The 16,502-nt window shown below is 40.2% G+C and overlaps 1 protein-coding gene across 1 annotated transcript; it reads left to right on the forward strand.

Moving 5' to 3' along the window:
* Positions 1-2,553: 2,553 nt before the first annotated feature.
* kcnk5b (potassium channel, subfamily K, member 5b) lies at positions 2,554-15,118 on the forward strand. Its single transcript, XM_072688053.1, has 5 exons — positions 2,554-3,132; positions 9,535-9,646; positions 10,211-10,377; positions 11,218-11,386; positions 11,732-15,118. Exons 1-5 carry the CDS (start codon positions 2,947-2,949, stop codon positions 12,460-12,462), a joined length of 1,365 nt encoding a protein of 454 aa, XP_072544154.1. The 5' UTR covers positions 2,554-2,946; the 3' UTR covers positions 12,463-15,118.
* Positions 15,119-16,502: the final 1,384 nt, after the last annotated feature.

Genomic DNA, 16,502 nt, shown 5'->3' on the forward strand with positions numbered 1-16,502 from the left:
ACAGTGATCTTCAGGGCCCTTCCCATTGACAGGATCTGAATCCAGCAGAGCACCTTTGAGATGTGGTAGAATGGAAGATTCGCAGCATGAAAAAGTGATCCCCAAAAAATCTGCAGGTAATGAGTGACACAATCATGTCAACGTGGACCAGAACCTCAAAGGAAGGATCTTCCAAAATTGAGGCTGATTTGCAGAGCAAATGGAGGCTGAGGGTGCTCGATGACTATGAGTGTTTATAAGTATATGAGGATACTTGTGGTTCTGGTGTTTTTTGATGTTGTTTTTTCTGGTGTTATTGATTGTGTAATTTGTCATTTTATTACATATATTTTAATTAAAAACATGATCACCAATCAGTTATTCACATGGTTGCACAATACTGCCTCAAGGTACACACCACAAAAGATTAGTGTTATTAGTAGTATCAGTAGTGGTTATAGAAGTAGTAATAGTGGTAGTATTATTATTAGTAGTAGTGACAGGAATAGGAGTGGTGGTAGTTGTAGCAGTAGTACTGGTAGTAGCAGTACTAGTAGTAGTAGTAGTAGCAGCGGTAGTAGCAGTAGTGGTAGTAGTAGTTAGAATAGATGTAGTAGTATTGGAAGTAGTACTAGTGCTGTAGTAGTAGTAGTAGTAGTAGTAGTGGTGGTGGTGGTAGTAGTAATTGTAGTGGTAGAAGTAATTGTAGTGGTAGAAGTAGTAAGTGTAGTAGTAGTAGCAGTTGTAGTGGTTAGAATAGATGTAGTAGTATTGGAAGAAGTACTAGTGCTGTAGTAGTAGTAGTAGTGGTGGTGGTGGTGGTAGTAGTAATTGTAGTGGTAGAAGTAGTAAGTGTAGTAGTAGGAGCAGTAGTGGTAGTAGTAGTGGTTAGAATAGATGTAGTAGTATTGGAAGTAGTACTAGTGCTGTAGTAGTAGTAGTAGTGGTGGTGGTGGTGGTGGTGGTAGTAATTGTAGTGGTAGAAGTAGTAAGTGTAGCAGTAGTAGCAGTAGTGGTAGTAGCAGCAGCAGTAGTAGTAATTGTAGTTGTAGTAGCAGATGTAGTAGTGCTAGTAGAACTACTTGTACTAGTGGTGGTAGTAGTAGTAGTAGTGGTGGTGGTGGTAGTAGTAATTGTAGTGGTAGAAGTAGTAAGTGTAGTAGTAGTAGCAGTAGTGGTAGTAGCAGTTAGAATAGATGTAGTAGTAGTAGTAGTAGTATTGGAAGTAGTACTACTAGTAGTAGTGCTGGTGGTAGTAGTAGTAATTGTAGTAGTGGTAGTAGCAGCAGCAGTAGTAGTAATTGTAGTAGTAGTAGCAGATGTTGTAGTAGTGCTAGTAGAACTACTTGTACTAGTGGTGGTAGTAGTAGTAGTAGTAGAGGTAGTAGTAGTAATTGTAGTGGTAGTAGTAGTAGTAGTAGTGGTAGTAGTAATAGTAGTAGTAGTGGTGGTAGTAGTAGTAGTGGTAGTAGTGGTAGTAGTAGTAGTAGTAGTGGTAGTAGCAGATGTTGTAGTAGTGCTAGTAGAACTACTACTACTACCACCACTAGTACAAGTAGTAGTAGTAGTGGTAGTGGTAGTAGTAGTAGTGGTGGTAGTAGTAGTAGTGGTAGTAGTAGTGGTAGTGGTAGTAGTGGTAGTAGTAGTGGTAGTAGTTGTAGTAGTGGTAGTAGCAGCAGCAGTAGTAGTAATTGTAGTAGTAGTAGCAGATGTTGTAGTAGTGCTAGTAGAACTACTTGTACTAGTGGTGGTAGTAGTAGTAGTAGTAGTAGTAGAGGTAGTAGTAGTAATTGTAGTGGTAGTAGTAGTAGTAGTAGTGGTGGTAGTAGTAGTAGTGGTAGTAGTAATAGTAGTAGTAGTGGTGGTAGTAGTAGTAGTGGTAGTAGTAGTAGTAGTAGTGGTAGTAGCAGATGTTGTAGTAGTGCTAGTAGAACTACTACTACTACCACCACTAGTACAAGTAGTAGTAGTAGTGGTAGTAGTAGTGGTAGTAGTAGTAGTGGTAGTAGTAGTGGTAGTAGTAGTGGTAGTGGTAGTGGTGGTAGTGGTAGTGGTAGTAGTAGTGGTAGTAGTAGTGGTAGTAGTAGTGGTAGTAGTGGTAGTAGTAGTGGTAGTAGTGGTAGTAGTAGTGGTAGTAGTAGTAGTAGTGGTAGTGGTAGTAGTGGTAGTAGTAGTAGTAGTGGTAGTAGTAGTGGTAGTAGTAGTAGTAGTAGTAGTAGTGGTAGTAGTAGTGGTAGTGGTAGTGGTAGTAGTAGTGGTGGTAGTGGTAGTAGTGGTAGTAGTAGTGGTAGTAGTGGTAGTAGTAGTGGTAGTAGTAGTAGTGGTAGTAGTAGTGGTAGTGGTAGTAGTAGTGGTAGTAGTGGTAGTAGTAGTGGTAGTGGTAGTAGTGGTAGTAGTAATTGTAGTAGTAGTAGTGGTAGTAGTGGTAGTGGTAGTAGTGGTAGTGGTAGTAGTAGTAGTACTACAGTGGCAGGACTTCTGCTGTATGGGCAAAGCTCTAGGGCGTGTGCAGGCGGGTGTGGGTGGGGTTTCTGTGTTGTGTGCGGTGTTCGGGCTGCCTCCGAGTCTGGAAAGCTGAGCTGAGCAGCTGGGTGAGTTTTAAACTGATCCTCAGAAGAAGAGCAGAGAGGAAGCCGTGATACAAACACGAAGACCACCCTCACTTTCACTCTCAGCTCACCTGCTCCCACAACTCCCCAGGTGAGGACGCGTCTTCTGAGAGGAACAGGAGAGGAGTGCTCTGGCCGTTTCCTCCTCTTCCTTGTTCTCCAGGACTTCTCTGAACCATTGTTCACACTGCCAGCCTGAGCAGCACACGTGCCTTGTTTTTCTCCTGAAGAGCAACTGGGGAATAAGGGAACCACGTAGCGGAGGAAACCTAACGAAACTTTCCCCGAAGCGCCAGAAGTAGCAGTTCCCAGCCTCGATGGTCTTTCAGGATCCTGAGCTCGTCCGAAAGCTCTTGGCATGGCAGATAAAGGCTCGGTTTTGACTTCAGTCGTGATCTTCTACCTGTCCATCGGAGCTGCCATATTCCAGATTCTGGAGGAGCCCAACTGGGTGTCTGCTGTGGAGGAGTACGAGCAGCAGAAAAAACACATCCTGCAGAAGTACCAGTGCCTCACCAAACAGGACCTGGACAACATTATAGAGGTAAATTGGCTGGGTGATTGAGGAGGACGGAAGTTAGCTAGCTTCGAGTTTCCGCTCCACCTTAAATGGTGTTGGCACCTGGACTAAACACGTTTCTGGGCAGCTTTTAAAAGACACGTCTGGCTGTTTTAAGGCGGGTCATGGGTAAGGACAAACATTTTCTCACAAAAAAAGGTGAATTAGTAAGTAAAAAGACCTTATTATCTCCTCAAAAGCTCGCCCTGAGGAGCGGAACGGCACCGCTTCACAATTTAAGGTGGAACAGAAATGTGAAATTTAGTGTTTCTACCGACTATTTTAAGTAACAGTGTGCAGTGGATTAAAGGTTTTAGAAATATAAATAAATGTTTAAATAATTAAAGTTAAATATATAGTTATATTTTATGTTTTATAAATGTCAATAAAATTGATGTTATAACTATTACTTTTTTCTCAGTCAATTTGACAATGTAGTAAATATCTAAAAAATAATAATTCTATGTATTGTCTCAAAACAATCACATTGTCTCTTATATTCAATGTAGTATCACAGAATTATGACAAATTTTCTAAAAAAAAAAAAAAAATCAAATGTAGTGTCTCAAAACAATGACTAATTTTCTCAAATATCTATGTAGTATCTTAAAATAATGACTTTTTCTCAAGTTCTGTGCAGCGTCTTAAACACCAAAATGTCTCACATATTTAATGTAGTATCACAGAATAATGACTAATTGTCTAAAAGAAAAATCTAATGTAATTTCTCAAATATCTGTAGTATCTCACAATAATGACTAGTTACCTCAAACAAGAAAACAAGTGTTTCAAAACAACCAATGTGTCTCAAAACAATCACTAATCATCTTAAATATTTAATATTATAGTATATCAAAATACATACAAAATGACATTTTCTCAAAAATCAATGTAGTGTCTCAAAAATGGCCAATTTTCACAATGCACTACTCTCAATGACTACTTTCTCAAAAATGTAATGTAGTGTCTCAAAATAACAATAATTTTGTCAACAATAGAATCTTATATTCCTCAAAAATCCAGGTTCATAAATACCATCAAATTTTCTCAGCTAAATGTAGTATCTCAAAACAGTGACTCATTTTCTAAAATTACCCCAAAGTGTCTCGAATGATCTCAAAATAACATTATTATTTTTCTCAACCATCCACACTAGTATCTGCTTTTAAAAGATAAATGAGGTTGTGTTTGGGTCATTTCTGGATAATATGTCTGTTTAGACTTCTCAGACTCTGTGTGCTTATGTGTGGGTTTGAGATTTTTGTTCTCTTCCTGATGATACAACTCAGCAAGCTAGGGCACATACCCAGTGCTGCAAGTGTTTTTAGCCTAACTACGTATGTGTGCGCACACACACACCCACCCACACATACACACACACAACCTGCAATTAGAGGGGGAGGTGCGGGACAGGAAAATGTCCCCCAAAGGCATAATTGTTAAATATGACACTGGAAATGGTACAGTGGAAATATGCACGGAATTGACTTGATTAAATAGAACAATAATAGCAACAGTAGAAGATAATAATAATAAAACTCAACTGAATGGCATGTTAGTGTTGGTGTAATATAATTTATTCATGTGGAATCTCACATTTACACCCTTACACAGCCTAATGTAGCTATTTCACTGATAAAGAAACAAACAAAACTATATATATATATATATATATATATATATATATATATATATATATATATATATAGTAATAATATCAATGCAGTATGCTGTAAAACTAAAAGTCTAGCTTCCAGAAGAGCTATTTCTGCAATATAAATAATGATGGCGGTAAAAGTAAAAAGGATGTCAAAGTAGCAACTCAAACGAGCTGAATACAGCGTAATGCTGAGAACTGCTTCTGCATCCAGCGTCTCTCAGCATCAGAACTGAAGTGAGTCTTTTCTTCTCTGTTATACAGCACAGTTGTCACCAGCTGGAGGTTTCTCGCAGCAGTATGAGAGAAAATACGCCCCTTTCTAACATTACTTTCTTATGGTTTCAGCCGTGTAGAATATTAGCATAATGTTGTCTTTATGGAGATTACTCTTCGTCTGCTGACCTAAAGTGGTCACTCCCCTTCTTTGTTTGTTTGACTGCCAACTATATGGTGATAGAAAAAGTATTATTTTCTAAATATGTTTATACTGTTTAGGCTGGTACTTTGAGATAGCAAGTCAAGCAAAAGGTAGGACTTTAAGATACATGAGACATCAATTTAACATATAACAATTGGGTAAATATTGTTTATATAAAAATGTGTCTATATATGTCATTTTTGAGAGGTTATTTTGAGACAGTATTACCAATAATACCAATATTTTGAGAATTGTGTCTTTGTGAAAATCTGTTATTTTGAGATATTAAGGTGTTAGTATCAGTTGTTATGTTGTTGGTGTGAAAACAACAATGCAGTTGGAATTTTTTTAAGTAAAAGAAAAACTAACAAAAAAACACTGCATCTACAAAGTGAGAGGAGTGAGCTACAGTGAAACAGCCCAGGAGTTGAACCAGCGCAGCAGAACCACATCACACCCAGAAAAGAAATTAGGAGCTATATGTTTGTGACTGGAATTGAACTGAGAAAGGAGAAAATCCTCACTGATATACTGAAGTAGAAGTGAAGGCTCCTGAAAACATTAGTACAAGTTAATACACATTTATTTGAAGAGTGAACTCGCATGGGTCTGAGTCCAGATTCCAGCTAGATTCAGTGTGTTACTGGTATCAGTGTGTGATTAGGACAGGGTTTACTCTCCAAAGGGAGGGCCGCTGGCAAATGGCCAAATGACTTCACACAGAGGTATTATGTGTGAATTGGGGTGTGTGTGTGTGTGTGTGTGTGTGTGTGTGTGTGTGTGTGTGTGTGTGTGTGTTTGCCACCTAACAGGTCTGGCTTTGAGTCGTGACGTCGCTGAGAGCTTTCAGGGGAAGATTGTTGCTTTTAGAAACAGTAAGCTCACTATCGGGTGGAAGTTGTAAAAGTCTGAGATCATAAACGTGATCCATTTTCCTCCTCCTTTCCTGCTGTTGCTGTAGTGCTTTCAGCAGGCTGGAATTATATCTTCAGTTATATCTTCAGTTAGCTCGAGTTCATCTGAACCTGTCCTTTGTTATGGACTTCAGACAGGACTGTATGGAGCTGCTGCTCTCTGGACAGGAGCACTTCTTATTCACAGTGTGGCGAGGTGTTAATTGCAGGGTGGATCCCAAAGACGAAAACACACTAACGATTCAGTGTACACCCATTGAATGCTCAGACTGATCAGACCAACCAACCGGTGTATACAAAAAAGTTACTGACTGTGATATGATTCATCTAGTCCTCTAGACCCGTGTAATGTACAGCCAGCACAGAACGTCATTAAACCAATATTATTAACCCCTTAAAACACATGCTTGGTGTACTATTTGAACATATTATTCAGCATCAACTACGAATTATTCAGTATCTACCATATATTTTTCCGTATCTACTATAAACTCTTCAGTATCTACTATAAACTCTTCAGTATCTACTATGAATTATTCAGTATCTACTATGAATTATTCAGTATCTACTATAAATGATTCAGTATCTGCTATGAATTATTTAGTATCTACTGTGAATTATTCAGGATCTTCTATGAATTATTTAGTATTGGCTATGAATTATTCAGGATCTACTATGAATTATTCAGGATCTGCTATGAATTATTCAGGATCTGCTATGAATTATTCAGGATCTACTATGAATTATTCAGGATCTACTATGAATTATTCAGGATCTGCTATGAATTATTCAGGATCTGCTATGAATTATTCAGGATCTGCTATAAATTATTCAGGATCTACTATGAATTATTTAGTATCTGCTATGAATTATTCAGGATCTACTATGAATTATTAAATATCTACTATGAATTATTCAGTATGTACTACAAATTATTTAGTATCTACTATGAATGAATCAGTATCTAATATGAATGAATCAGTATCTACTATGAATTATTCAGTATCTACTATGCATTATTATTTAGTCTACTACATGTAATTAGTATCCACTACAATTAATTAGTGTCTACTATGAATTATTCAATATCTACTATAAATTGTTTAGTGTCTACTATAAATTATTCAGTATCTGCTATGAATTATTTAGTGTCTACTATGAATTATTCGGCATCTAATATGAATTATTCAGGATCTGCCATGTTTCTTTAGAATTAGAATTAGAAACACACTTTAAATCCATTGCACAGCTGTACAACAGAATTCAACCTCCACATTTTCCCGTCCGTGGCAGTAAACACACACACATACACACACACCTGTGGTTATGGTATGTGAGAACACACACTTAGAGCACTGGGCAGCCACCTCAACTCCCACAGAGCAATTGGAAGTTAGGCGCCTTGCTCAAGGGCACCTCAGCCATGAAGAGTGAGAGAGTAAAAAGCTCTGTTTCTTCACTCACCCCACCCCCCCACTTCTGGCCACCGAGGGGAATGGGAATAGAACAGACGACTTTCTACCCACCCAAGCCCACTCTAACCCACTCTAACCTTTATTTATCATCCAGTATGAATTATTCAGTATCAGCCATAAATTAAGGACTACAGTTATTCAGTGTCCAGTATGAATTAGTGAATCAGTGTCCCTTAGGGATTCGTCTGTAACTACTATACATTATTCACTATTGACGAATTATTCAGTATCTAATATGAATTATTCAGCAATTAATGTCGACTATGAAATAGTATGTGTTCAGTAATCACTGTGAATTTTCAGTATCTACTCTGTGTTATTTAGTATCTACTGTGATTTTCAGTATCTACATTTTATATGATTCTGTATTTACTATGAACTGGTAAGTGTCTATTATAAAAGAGGTTTAAGGCACTGATAGAAATAAGACCCCTTGATTATCACCCTGAAAACAGAAACAGAGTGTGCATGAAACATACAAACAAATATATTATAATGGGTATCATCAAGACATTTCTTGCAAATAAACAAAATAGGGTTTCTGATAAACAAATTAATTTGGGAAACATCTTGTTAATGTTTCTAATATTTCCCCAGAACAGCAAACAAACATGTTTACATGAGCCCCTTTACACCCTCCTCCTCTCTAAGCTTTATATAGCGGCTATATTTACGCTCAGTACCCACTTTATGAGCGCCACCCACCTTATAGGTGTACAGTTACAGGCTATAGCTTTGTCCGTTACTGCAGTTTATCAGTAATTTTCTACCCTACTCAGCACTGGCCAGTCTTGGCTGTACAGGTTTAGATTTCAATGCTGTGATACACACACTGAAAGCAGTATCGGCTTCAAAACAGCATAAATAAAGAAACAGCAGTCAGTCATAAAAGACAGGGCCGGGTTTCTGCTCACTCAGAAGGCACACATACAGGAAACGCAACACAATGTACAACTGACTGGCGACTAACAGATGTACATCAGAGGAATCCAGATTTAGATTCAGGCTTCCAGTCTCTGATGTTATCATCATCAATTGCATCCTGTGGAAATGGATAAATCAGAGATGATAGGTGTGTGAACTGTCTGTGTGTGTGGGGCAGTCATAGAGTTGCATTTATAGATAACTTTGTTTATCACACACACTGTCTGTCAGTCTTACTGAGAGAGAATTTACATGAATCCTCATGATTGAAAGTTCACAAACTATTATACACACTGTTTAGCATGGTAGTGTGTGGTTTGGGACACAGCTGTGGCCTCAGTAGTTCTGGCCACAAGTAGTGTCTGAGTCAAAGCTATGCTGCCACACCTGTCAGGATTTTGTCATCTCCATTCTGAATGACTCTCCCAAGCATCCGTGTGAACACATGTTCTGCATGTCTGACAGGTAGTGCGGCCTTCTGAACTATGAATGAAGCGATCCATTCAAATTATTCACAGAAGGGGTGGGGTTAGTGCATCTGAGTGCATCCTGTGAGAGTAAAGTCAGTAGAAAGGGTGGGGTTAGTGCATCTGAGTGCATCCTGTGAGAGTAAAGTCAGTAGAAAGGGTGGGGTTAGTGCATCTGAGTGCATCCTGTGAGAGTAAAGTCAGTAGAAAGGGTGGGATTAGTGCATCTGAGTGCATCCTGTGAGAGTAAAGCCAGTAGAAAGGGTGGGATTAGTGCATCTGAGTGCATCCTGTGAGAGTAAAGTCAGTAGAAAGGGTGGGGTTAGTGCATCTGAGTGCATCCTGTGAGAGTAAAGTCAGTAGAAAGGGTGGGGTTAGTGCATCTGAGTGCATCCTGTGAGAGTAAAGTCAGTAGAAAGGGTGGGATTAGTGCATCTGAGTGCATCCTGTGAGAGTAAAGCCCCCCCCCCCCCCCCCCCCCCCCCGTAATTGCTATGCTGTGATGTATTTGACTCCCTTTTGTCTGCAGGTGGTGGCTAAAGCAGCAGGCCAGGGCGTGACCATCACAGGAGAAAAATACTTTGACTGTTGGACCTGGCAAAATGCTTTAATTTTTGCTGCTACCATCATCACCACCATCGGTAAGACACCAGAGCTATTATCACTGGAGCTTAAAATATCATTCAATATTTTTAATGACCCACCAGTGACGCCTTTTAAAGCCACATGTTATAGCAGTGTAAACCAATCTGTCTCTTCGAGACTCATTCTACAATCAAAACCCCTCCCAGTACAACCAAAGCACCAGTAATAATTGCAGCACAACAAGCAAATTTGCATATTCCATCCCACACCGCAATCGTATTTCAGTCTGACTATCTGGAAATGCACTTGACAACCCAGTATAAATGTATGTGGCTAAAATCTTATCAGGTTACAGTTTCCTGATACTTGTCACATTACGTGACCAGGTATAAACAGAGTCCTGCAGTCCCAAATGTAGGCAATCAATCAAGACATGTTTGGTGCTGTCACACCAAAAATTACAGACTGAGTAATTGTTTGGATAGTCGTGTTCAGTAATTATCAAAACATATATATGTAGACCAAGTTTCAGGAATGAGTTGTCCTAAGGTGTGTGTAATACAATACAAGTGGGCTCATAGCATAATAACTATCCTCAAAACCTGTGTGTGTTGTTTCAGGTTATGGAAACGTGGCTCCGAAGACAGTGGGAGGGCGTGTGTTCTGTATCCTGTTTGGGCTTTCTGGGATCCCACTATGTCTCACTTGGATCAGTGAGCTTGGCACGTTTTTCGGGAGCCGAGCAAAGCGTCTCAGCCAAGTGCTGATCCACAAAGGCTTTAGCGTGGTATGGTGCCCCCACATCAGGCTAAGCGCTCACAGCCTTGGATGGCTATTACCACCATACACACTTAATATAAGAGATGTACCAATGTACCAATGACGTCACTCTGGGTTGTTTCTTTACCCCATTGATGCGTCTCCGTTGTGCTCTTTGGGTCATTTTGACTGGGCGCCCTGCCCACTTCTCGGCAGAGTAGCTGCAGTGCCAAATTGTCTCCATTTCACACTTCACATACTTTATCCACTAGAACTATGAGGTTTTTATGGTTGTTCTTAATGAAGATGTGAAGGATCAGAATTGTTTTTGTGTTATTATTTTATCACATTTTTGTCAATGCGCTTGACTTGAATGAGGATCCGATCACATTTTATGTTAAATTAATGCAGAAAACCATAAAATTCCAAAGGCTACTGTACATACATCTCTACAAGCCATGTTAACAACTAGAGCTCCACCCAGTACGACAAAAAGCCTGCCAGTCGAACCAGAACACCTGCCAGTACAACCAAAATCCTTCCCAGTACAATCAGAACCCCTCCCAGAACAACCAGAATGCCTTCCAATACAACCAGATCACCAACCAAAATATCTGACCATTCAATACAAAAAAAGTTACAGTACAATCACAAAGCCTGCCAACCTAAACGACAACCTAAACCCCTCCCAGCACAACCATTTGTTCAAAACTGTCACATGATGGGATTTCTGACTAATCAAAGAGGGTAAACACAGGAATTTCAAATCTTATCATGTTACAGTGCAGATACTACTCACATGAATGAAGCATGTGTAATCGAGGGCAACAAATAATGTACTGAGCTGTGCTTTCATCTTGTCTTTTAGAAAAAAGTCCAGTTTATCTGCACAACCCTGTTCCTGCTGTGGGGTCTGCTGTTTCACCTGCTAATCCCTCCCTTCATCTTCATGGCTGTGGAGCAGTGGACATATCTGGAGGGCCTTTACTTCTGCTTCATCACTCTAACTACTGTTGGATTCGGGGACTATGTGGCAGGTGGCTGCAATCTGGAGCACAATGTTAATTATGAAAACATGAAAACTTTTTAATAATGGGTGTGGGATCTCAAGAGATGATTTTTGGAGATGACTTTCATCTGTTTAGTTGTTAAACTGGTAATTCCCCTGTGCTTACGCCCATGTTTTAGTCTATGAGAGCAGCAGAGCCACAAAAAAAGTCAACTTCTACTCTGCTTGAGTTTTCTTGATGTAGATCAGTGGGTAAAATTAAGTGTCCTGCGAGCTGGGAACCCCCTTCCTTTACTACAGTAGTCATCTAAGATAGCAAGCAGACCTTCATGCATCTGAAACATGTTCCCTTCCTCTGTGTGTCTGTGTGCAGGTGTGAACATGAACATACAGTACCAGGCGCTGTACCGCTTCAGCGTGCAGATATGGATCTACATGGGCTTGGCTTGGCTGTCCCTGTTCTTCAGCTGGAACGTGCACATGGTAGTGGAAGCCCACAAGGTGCTGAAGAAACGGAGGCAGATGCGTCACAGGTTCGCTCCGTACAACACGGACCCCGTCAGTAAAGCTCCCATGCATCCCTGCGTCAGCAGCATCGTGGATATCTTCCAGTTTATGTCTGAGAAGGGAGAGGACTACAGTGATGTCATCAGAGCCATCGGCACAGCAGAAAAGCGGAAGAAGCAGCAGGAAGAGCTGACCCGCTCCAAAAGTTGCAGCGACATTCTAAAAGAGATGGTGATACCACTGGACCAATCACCTCGGCAGAAGCGGCGGTTCAGCATCGGGGACAATGTGTTCATGGTCATCTCCCGAGCCAGGGGATCCACCGGAGACGTGGACGAGCGGCGGTCGCTTCAGGAACCATTTGCAGATATAGAACTTGGTCCAGAGAACAAGGGAGCTTTCGAAAGAGAGGGGCGCTCCAAAGCATCCTATGTCCCCCTTTTCCAGAGCCCCAAGATAGTGCTCAACTCTCAGGAGAGCTTAGCAAACCAGAATGGGTCCAGATTTTCTGTCCTTAAAGTAGACGAGGCTGATTTGTTAGAAAAGGGCAATGGCCCGGGGTTAAGAAGGCCAAGACTAGGTTCAGACCCTCTCTGAGGAAGTGTTCCACACTGCTTAAATGGCCAAATTAGCTAGGTTAGCCTAATTAGGCTACGTGTCAGCTAATTTGCCCAGTTTTCTAACCCCTAGAAGTCACAGTTATCGCTGGCGATAACAAATACATGCTGTATTTGTATTCAAATTAGTTCTCACTCATGGAGAAGCTGTCTCCTTTCGCAGTTAAAGTCAGAAGTGCAGACTCCAGACCTGTCCATACTGAATAGAAATCAGTTTGAAAATGTAATTCACTGCGTGACCCATAGTATAATTACATGTCATTAACTGATATGATTTGAGTAGCATAGCAAAGCAAACGTAATATTTCCAAGGGTTGCTTAAGTAGGTAGACACGCACAATAGATTAGCATTAGACAGTATTTTGTTGGTAACTTGTTTGCATGTGGGCTGCAGCCCATGCATTAAGAGTGGGGTACCTGACAAACTGACTTGGGACAGGGATCAACAGTGAGTAAAAGGTTATAGGTGTAATAGCCATGCTCTGTTAAATTCTGGCTATCTGCACTGCTGTGTACGCAATGTTTATCAGGTTCTAGCTTGTCACCAGTAATGAGGACTTTTCCACATGCTGTGACAACACTGAGCCTTTCAGAGCGACACTGGATTGAAAAACGTTTGGGACGGGAACAGCATTAAGCAGCCGATTCTGTAACGATAGGCAGAAGTCTGGTCAATGAGACAAGCCCTGTTTCAAGACTTTTAAGTTGCCCTCATCCAGTTGTTCTGACTATTTCTCCTTAGATCAATCTCCAACATTAGCTGGAGTGACTGTGGTAGCAGTCCAACTCATTTACCTTTTCAAATGATGCCACTTTATTTTCTCTTAGCTTGGTTAGCTAGTTAGCAAGCTGAAGGCTACATGGCTTACAACGCAAATTAGAGCAGCATTTTGTAGCATTTCAACCTGTTCTGTGTCAGTCCACATGATTCTTTGACTTTCAGTGCCAGTTCTGTATCTCTCAGCTCATGCAGGAAAATGTGTCTTTTAGTGCTGGCTCAAAGCATAAATTACACTTTGTAGCTGTAGGGTGAATCCAGGGGCAAGAAATGCCCCTATTTTCCATAGTTTTGCTTAAGGGGGAAATGCCCCAATTGTAAACCAGAGCTTGCAGCCAGACACAGCATCTATTTATGAGTATGTTCTTTTCAAACGTTAGTAAGTGGTGAGTGTGCCATGACTGAAAACTCCACTACGTTGTTTAAATCAGTATTAAACCAGGCCTAGGTCTACAGTGTAAGCAAATCGCAGTGGTTTCCTAATGTTATGTAGACTACACCCCTAGATACAATTGTGCTAATAGCCAGAATCCAGAATCAGCTATCCACTAGTTTGAATAACAGAATCCATATATGTTTTAAAGAGGCCGGGATTTTTGCACTTGAGGTCCTTAGTATTTCTGTCATGCGAGTATTTTTTATTTTTTATATCAGTGTCGACAGCATGTTGTATCAGTGAATTGGAATTAGCAGTGCTGGGTGGAGTGGAACACTTTCATCTGGACCAAGTCAGATAGCCACAGTCATGACTGAATTTAACTGACGTACCTCAGAAAGTATGAACCAGTTTTTGTAAATATCCCCTTGTGTAAATACAGCTGTGTATATCGCCTTTTTAGTCAGAACTTTCAGCCGTTGTGATTACAACTGTTGTGATTAAAATTCTGTGCTATGCAAAGAAAGTCTGAGGCCAGAAATGTACTCAAAGCACTGCAAATAAGCAGCACTCTGTACAAACTCGGAGTGTGTCCTGGTGTCGCTGTGGCGGTCTAAACGCTCTCTAGAGGACAAATTAGAGTGGATCTACTGTTATTCCAACAGCCTCAAGTACTAAACGTGGAAGTAGATGAATGTGAGCTGCTTTAGGTCCTGGTCTATTGAAGTGAAAGGGTGAGGTGGTATTATAAACACTAAACAACAAGGGTTCTTTATGTTACTGAGAGTGTTTTCTTTGTAATTAAATAGTGGAGCCCTAAAACTCTTTTTATAGAGGTTTTCGTAGTTGGCTTTATGGAGAAAAAAAAAAAAAAGACATTTCACCAACCAAACAACCGTTGAAAAGTATGGGTTGTTCTTTGAGTTATCTTGGTTCCATATAGAACCATTGTCTTTTTGTTGAGCCCCTTTTTGTTGATATGAGCAAATTAGTTCTTCCAGGGATTTTTCAAACCGCTGGTTAACAGTGAAACCTGATCACTGGCCCCTGTGTGGCTCAGCTAAGCTGTAGCTGTAGTTTAGAACCGAATGACGCTCTAATTTGTGTTTCCGTTTTCATACTTGGGTGAAGTATGTTTCTGGGCTCAATGTTACTTGACTGACCAATGTAATGCAGTGCTTGTACATGATTTTATTTTTTTAATTCCATGTCCTTTGTTTAAGAACTTATAATGTTAGCAATCTAGTCTGAAAATAATACAGATAGTACAATTAACGCCACCCTCCGAGTGGGTCGTGAACAACAAGCAGGGAAACTGCTTATATTGGTTATTTGATCAGAAGTTTAGGATTCACCCTGTACAGCAGTGCAACTGGGCCTAAAGACTTGAGTATAATATGTACTGGTGTGTTAAAAAGCACAGTCAGACTAGAGGTTATGAATCTACTGTAAATAAACTTGCTGCAAACTAATTTGTACAAACGACTGACTGACACCTCATTTCTTCATTTTGCAAAAAAATAAACAAAAAAAAAATTGTCAAAGACCAGAGCTGTGCTGGTGGAGCAGTGGTGGAGCAGTGGTGACTCAGCATTTAGAGCTCCGGGATATTGATTACAGGGTTGTGGGTTTGATACCCAGGCTTTACAAGCACCCTTGTAAGCAAGGCCCTTCATCCTTTCTGCTCCGTGGGCGCCGCAGCAATGGCTGCCCACTGCTCCAGGCATGTGTGCTCACAGTCACTGTGTGTGTTTCACTGGTGTGTATGTGTGTGTTCACCGCACATATTCCATCTCTTTCTGACACCAATGGTTTGCTTGTCTTCTTGAAGAAACTGTGCCCTATTTACTATATAGTGCACTACTTTGTGGTTCTGCCATTTTGTAGTGGTGTCCCAAAAACATAATGCAGAATATTCAGAGCTACATAAGAATCTTACAATGCATCACAAAAAGTAATGTACAAATAATCCTGTACCCTCATGGACATGGAATACCCATAATTCATAGCATTGTTTCAAACACACACATAAGGAGGTGTCCAGAGTCTGCCTTGTTGCAATCTGTTCCCTATAATAGTGCACTATACAGTGATCTGGATTTTCACATGTAGGGCACAGTTTCGGACATGGATCAGGAATGGCAGAACCAGCGTGATCCTCTATTACTGGCAAGCATTTCAAAACGTCGTAAAAAAAACATCATAATTCAGGGAAATGTCTCATTATTATGAGAAAGCGTCTTAGGAGGTTAGGCCGGACTGATAAAAGTGCTTCATGGTCTTCAATCCCGGTTTATTTAAGATATGGTGAAGTTTCTCAGCATGCTGTCTCTTAACCACTGCAGTATTTACTAGTGTTACACTGATACCGATACTGTATCAGTATCGGCGCTGATACTGGCACTTACACACAGTATCAGTATCAGCAATAGAGAGCACCGATACCATAAAGCTTATGCCGCCTTTTTTTTTTTTTTTCTTAACATATAAAATTTTTGTTTGCATACTTTATGAAACCAAATGTTTAAACAACCAGTAAACATCCACTCTTAAATAGTTATTACCATTAAACAGACATTTAGTGAAACTTTTAGGGCCACACACTGAAGTTTAGAATCTTTTTACATAGAGACGTGTACTTGTAATGAAATGTGAATTTTAAACACCAAATAAAAAGCTGTTTGGTCATGCTTAGCAAGATTATGCTTCCCTACTTGCTTTACTGCTTTGTGGCAATTACATGCTGTACGTGCTGTTCTTTTTAAGGAGTATCAGGATTTATAGTCATCCACTGAGTATTTAAGTCTGAGTCGGTATCAGTTTCGGTACTTCGTATCGGCAGATACTTGAAAATCTGGTATCGGTA

The sequence above is a fragment of the Salminus brasiliensis genome, chromosome 1 (genome assembly GCF_030463535.1).
Source record: "Salminus brasiliensis chromosome 1, fSalBra1.hap2, whole genome shotgun sequence".
NCBI lineage: Eukaryota > Metazoa > Chordata > Actinopteri > Characiformes > Bryconidae > Salminus > Salminus brasiliensis.

Bases quoted from the DNA above. Each gene is read 5' to 3' on its own strand.
- kcnk5b (XM_072688053.1), top strand. From the start codon at position 2,947: ATGGCAGATAAAGGCTCGGTTTTGACTTCAGTCGTGATCTTCTACCTG. The intron at 3,133-9,534 runs GTAAATTGGCTG...TTTTGTCTGCAG, and splicing joins ACCTGGACAACATTATAGAG to GTGGTGGCTAAAGCAGCAGG. The intron at 11,387-11,731 runs GTGGCTGCAATC...GTCTGTGTGCAG, and splicing joins ATTCGGGGACTATGTGGCAG to GTGTGAACATGAACATACAG.